Raw genomic sequence first — 5,570 nt, forward strand, 5'->3', positions numbered from 1 at the left:
TCTTCCACGTGAGATATTCCGGTCACTTCTTGATCTTGCTAGGACATGTCCATCAGCAGGTAGTCAGTCTATGTTCGGATATTATACAGGCAGACACTGGACACGAAATGTTCTAAACACAGTATTTAATGATCAGAGGTCGCCCCCTCCCATATTTACATCTTCTGATAATCTTAAATACATAAGTCATGGACATTGTTTGTCCTACAGCCTAGAAAGAGTTACAACATGTTCCTGAAATCTTAAAGAAAAATTTTCCCAAAAAACAAAAAATGAAAAAAAAAATCTGTAAATGTAAATTAAAACATGAATTCAGCTATTTCTTAGTTAAATCTGTTTGTGGGAAAACTGGTTTGCAGCCAATATGGCTTCCACTACTGCTGTATCATTGTCATTGGTGGAAGCCATGGGCGTAACATGAAGTCCTTCAGCTCTAGTGCAAAAACTGTACCAGGACCTGCCATTATAATGTATAGGTTATGGGCCCCCCTAAGGCTCCTGGGCCCGGGTAGAACTGCACCCCACAAGTTACGCCCCATTGGAAGCTTTAAATTTGGAACTATTGGTTGTCACCCAATTTTCCTGGCAGGTGTAGCTAAGAAGCGACTGAATTGGATCCTCAATGGCGATTTTTTTTCTATTTCACATGGGAACGGTTTTATTTTTTGTAAACATGAAGTCATTTATTGAATCCAAAATCCAAAAACTCTAGATAAAAACAAAGCCTAGCCAGAGTCTACAAGCAGTTCAGAATGGAAGATGGATGATGGCTTTGTGCTTGGCACATAATGTTCCTGTCCTCATGGTCCACATAGTCCTTCATTGTGAACATATGAACATGTTTCCGAGCTGGGGTGCCCAGTGGGACCCGTGTTATATGGTTTGCCAAGGCTTGCCAATAGACTGAATGTGTTCCTTTGCCTTCATCCTTAGCGCTGCTATACTTGTGTTTCTAGGGTCTACTTCTTCAAGAGGGTACTTGTCCACAAAGTTGGCTCCACACTGGTATGGAGGTGGTGGCCCCATGGACCCCAATGGTTGTAGAGCGTGACCAACAGGTGCAGTGTTCATAAAAGGTGGTGGGGTGTAGCTGCCAGGAATACTCTGTGGGGTGGTCACAAATCCCGGCAGGGTCTGTAGGGTGGTGGTGTTGGACATGGGAGGGGTAAGCCAGGAATCTAAGGGTAGATTAGTGCTGATGGTGCTCATGGCTGGAGGCTGTGGGGATCGGTTGAAAGAAAGAATTGGGGAGTCTTGAAGTTTCATGGACGTAACCTCCAACTTTTCTTGTCGTCTCCATTTGGCTCTTCTGTTTTGAAACCAAACCTGTGATGAAAGCAGAATATGGAATTTAGACATAAAAAAGTTTATAAAAAAAACAATAAAAAGTTCCAACAAAAGTCATTAAATCAGTCCCAATGAACGAGATACTTAGGAAATTTCCCCCTTTGCCATCCCTATAATCCAACCCAGGCTATGTGGCCATAAGTTTTATCAAAACCTCCATATGGTGCAGTATAAAGATTCGTAAGTTTCTTCTATTCCCCCAAATCCAAAGGGTAAATTCCATCTGTACAAAGATCTAAGAGCAATAAATCTATGTATAATAATAATAATAATAATAATAATAATAATAATAATAATAATAATAATAAAAAGCAGAATTTATAATGTTTGGAAAATTTTGGTAAAATTTGTGGTGAACATTTTAAGATATTAGGAACCAAACTAAACTGCAACAGATATAAAAAAGAAAAAAAAAACATTAATACAGTCACAACTTTTTATCTATTTTCTATCTAATCTCTTAATTTTAATCTATCTATTTCATAATTCTATCCCATTCCCAATTTTTTATCTACTTTGTTAAAAAAAAGTCCATTTATAATAATTTTATAATATTGTTAGAAATGATGAGCTTTGGATTTAGTTAATATTTTTTTGTCAAATGCAAATATATATTTTTATATATTACAAGTTTTTAAATCTAATATTTTATACCCTGGCTGTTCACAATTCAATATTTTTCAACTAAAATATATATATTTTTTAGCTTTAATAAAAAAAAAATATGAAATGTTTTAAATATATTTTGACACAAAACTATTTAACTTCACCCATAAAACTAACAGCGTTTATAGAAAGATCAGAAATGATTCGATGAATGTATTTTTACAGATTCATGCTAGAAAGAAAGTGAGTTCCTGTATATTCATGGATGTTTTTGAAATAATTAACTTTAAAAAGTAACCTCATACATTATTATATTTTCCAAAAAAAAAAGAACTGAGAAAATATTAAGCTTCAAGGAAAAAATATATAAATAATACAGATTTTATTACAATATTTATTTAAATTATAATATATCATAATAATATATGTAATAATAATAATAATAACTGTAATGATAAGAATTATTATTGTTATTTATCAGAAATATTTTATTCCGCTTGCTTTTGATCTCAGTCCAGAGTAACTATAAAAACACGATCTTTACTCCCCCCCCCAATAGCCCTATATTACAGATCGACATGTTGGAGCGAGTATTTAGTATCTTAATACAAGACGAGGTTAACCAGATAATTAACGACAAAGGAAAAAGTTATCAAATTTCTCTGTCAAACTTAAAGAAAGAGAAAAAAGATCTGCAAGTATTTTTTTTTTTTTTTTTTTTAGCACATTCACTTAATTCTGTAAAGTCCTGTATGAACTGTAAAACAAATTTCTAATTTATATATTAAATATATATATATATATTTTTTTGTAATTACCTGTATAATTTATCTATCTCCTATCTATCTATCTATCTATCTATCTATCTATCTATCTATCTATCTATCTATCTCCTATCTATCTGTCATCATCAATCTATCTATCTATCTATCTATCTATCTATCTATCTATCTATCTATCTATCTATCCATCTCCTATCTATCTATCTATCTATCTATCTATCTATCTATCTATCTATCTACCTATCTCCTATCTATCTATCTATCTATCTATCTATCTATCTATCTCTCTCATCTATCTATCTATCTATCTATCTATCTATCTATCTATCTATCTATCTCCTATCTATTTATCTATCTATCTATCTATCTATCTATCTCCCTTCTATCTATCTATCTATCTATCTATCTATCTATCTATCTATCTATCTATCTCCCTCCTATCTATCTATCTATCTATCTATCTATCTATCTCCCTCCTATCTATCTATCTATCTCCTATCTATCTATCTATCTATCTATCTATCTATCCATCTCCTATCTATCTATCTATCTATCTATCTATCTATCTATCTATCTATCTCCCTCCTATCTATCTATCTATCTATCTATCTATCTATCTATCTATCTATCTATCTATCTATCTCCTATCTATCTACCTACCTCCTATCTACCTATCTCCTATCTATCTATCTATCTATCTATCTATCATCTATCTATCTATCTATCTATCTATCTATCTATTTATTTATCTATCTAAAAACTACAACTCAAAAACTTTCTAGAAGTTGTGTATGTGACCCCTAAGTGTCTACAGGTTGGTTAGTATGAGATGTTTATTATAGACATTAGACTTATATCTCACGTCCTGTATCCATCATACCAGTCAGTAATACGTTCTCGCCACTAATTGTAGGCCATAATTAAATTACTCTTCAGCCGGGGAGTGCGGTTGGCTTATAATTACTATAACTGGATTAGAAACATAACAATCCTTTTGATTTGCTTGGGGTTAGGCGTTTAATACTCCGGGCAGTTTTATCTTACCTGGACTCTTACTTCTGGGAGGTTCACCTTCATGGCCAGCTCCTCTCGGCTGTACACATCGGGGTAATGGGACTTCTCAAAAGCTCTTTCCAGCTCATGGAGTTGGTAAGTAGTAAAGGTGGTCCGGTTCCTCCTGTGCTTCTTTTTGGGTTGTTCGTCGTCTGATAGTTTGTGGTCACTGTTATTGGCGGACAACCCTGGGCTCAGGCACTCGCTGGAAGTTTTGCTACAGTAGGTATCTGGAATAGGTTGAGAAGGTTCATATTATTTAGAGGGACCCTCCCGGTTATGGAGATCTTACATTAGACCTAGTACAAAGTCCACTATTAGAATACTGGAACCATCTAAGGGTATTAGAAGTCCATGACCAAGACGTCTAAGAGATACTTCTTAGGTGGCTTTAGAGTTTAACCAAAATTTGGAACTATTTATATCAAGGTCATGTTTCCTGAAGACATAACTAAATCATGGGTTGTCTATCTCGTCACTTACCCCCGTAGTTGTCCTCTTGCCTATCTTCTATCTGGCTCTGCTGTGGTTGTATATCCTCAGCCATTTTGTGAAGACAGTGTCTAGAGTTCCTCTTCTCAGCTTCCTTACCATTCCTGGGACTGCCCTCTGGCTGGAATGAGCTCAGAACATTGTCCTCTTTGGAAAATCCTAAAATAGCCTCTATGCTGTGAAGTCTGGAAGGGTTTCCGACAGGACTTCTCACCAAGTGTCCAGAAAGAGAGAAGTTTCCTTCTGCCATGAGTGACGGACTGTGGAGATGCATTGGGGGCTAATTTTTAGGGGGGTTATTTTATGTGTATATCTCCAACGGGTCTTTCCGATGCTTTCCAAAGTGGGTGAAGAAACGTCTACAAGTCCATGAGTTTTTGAAGGATTCCAAATTTCTCGAAGCCTTCCAAAATTGGTTCCTTGAAGGTTTTTAGCAGGAAAGGTCTATGTTTCTATATTATACTATAAGGGATAATAGTGTGCTAGCATAGTTCAGTCACAACAGGCTGCAAATCTCCCTTAAGAAAGGCTGATTCCTCTAAGCTGGCTCCCAGCATCAGATCCTTCTGCTTGAGCTGTGGATGACTAGCTGTCCTTCAAGAGCAGAGGATCAGCTTCTTATGACCTCTCAGGAAGGAGTGACTCAGTCCCAGCTTGCTGAAGACTTTTAAAGTAATGTCTGTTCTTTGTGGCTGTGTATCAGCTGCCCCTGCTGTGCTCCTCTAAAGCTGTCACGTCCCCACCACTAGATGAGGCATTGTGTTTACTATGGACACTACCTGGAGAAGAAGAAGATGCTCAGGCAAGCTCCACCTCTCACAAATCTCTATTCATCCAGGTCCATGAAGCTTAACATCTAAACACAATGTTTGTTTTAATAGTTTACCCTCTTCTATTCCATGTAGCAGAGCAGAATGTGTTACTGAACTCCTGGGAACTGCTCGGATATATCTACCATAACTTAGTGGAGTCACCTACAAGTCCTACATAACCCTGGTGATAGCACCATCCATGGTGGCAGAAGACAACCTCGGCTATAGCTAGTGGGAACTTTATAATATTGTAGAATCTAATAGGTGGGACAAGGGGCGGACATGGCTCGGGGTGGCAGATGTCTCCGGGTAATTATCATAATGAGCTGTTATTAATTATTAATTAGATTGATTATCATAATGAGATTGGGCCATAAATAGCTTCTTATCACACAGACTAATAGGGGGGAATAAGACTGAGCAAGTTCATTTATTTCATAGAGTAAGGCCAGGAGACCAGCATTCTATCTATCTATCT

The 5,570-nt window shown here is 36.4% G+C and overlaps 1 protein-coding gene across 1 annotated transcript; it reads right to left on the reverse strand.

Moving 5' to 3' along the window:
• Nucleotides 1-551: 551 nt before the first annotated feature.
• On the reverse strand, nucleotides 552-5,023 carry RAX (retina and anterior neural fold homeobox). Its single transcript, XM_075268742.1, has 3 exons — nucleotides 4,272-5,023; nucleotides 3,780-4,018; nucleotides 552-1,326 (listed from the first exon to the last, which is right to left on the reverse strand). The coding sequence occupies exons 1-3, from the start codon at nucleotides 4,552-4,554 to the stop codon at nucleotides 874-876; spliced, it is 975 nt and encodes a 324-aa protein (XP_075124843.1). The 5' UTR covers nucleotides 4,555-5,023; the 3' UTR covers nucleotides 552-873.
• Nucleotides 5,024-5,570: the final 547 nt, after the last annotated feature.

Source organism: Leptodactylus fuscus, chromosome 1 (assembly GCF_031893055.1).
Source record: "Leptodactylus fuscus isolate aLepFus1 chromosome 1, aLepFus1.hap2, whole genome shotgun sequence".
Taxonomy (NCBI): Eukaryota; Metazoa; Chordata; class Amphibia; order Anura; family Leptodactylidae; genus Leptodactylus; species Leptodactylus fuscus.

Coding starts and splice junctions, on each gene's coding strand:
- RAX (XM_075268742.1), bottom strand. CDS start 4,554: ATGCATCTCCACAGTCCGTCACTCATGGCAGAAGGAAACTTCTCTCTT. Junction 4,019..4,271: donor GCAAGAGGACAACTACGGGG/GTAAGTGACGAG, acceptor AACCTATTCCAG/ATACCTACTGTAGCAAAACT. Junction 1,327..3,779: donor TCCCAGAAGTAAGAGTCCAG/GTAAGATAAAAC, acceptor CTTTCATCACAG/GTTTGGTTTCAAAACAGAAG.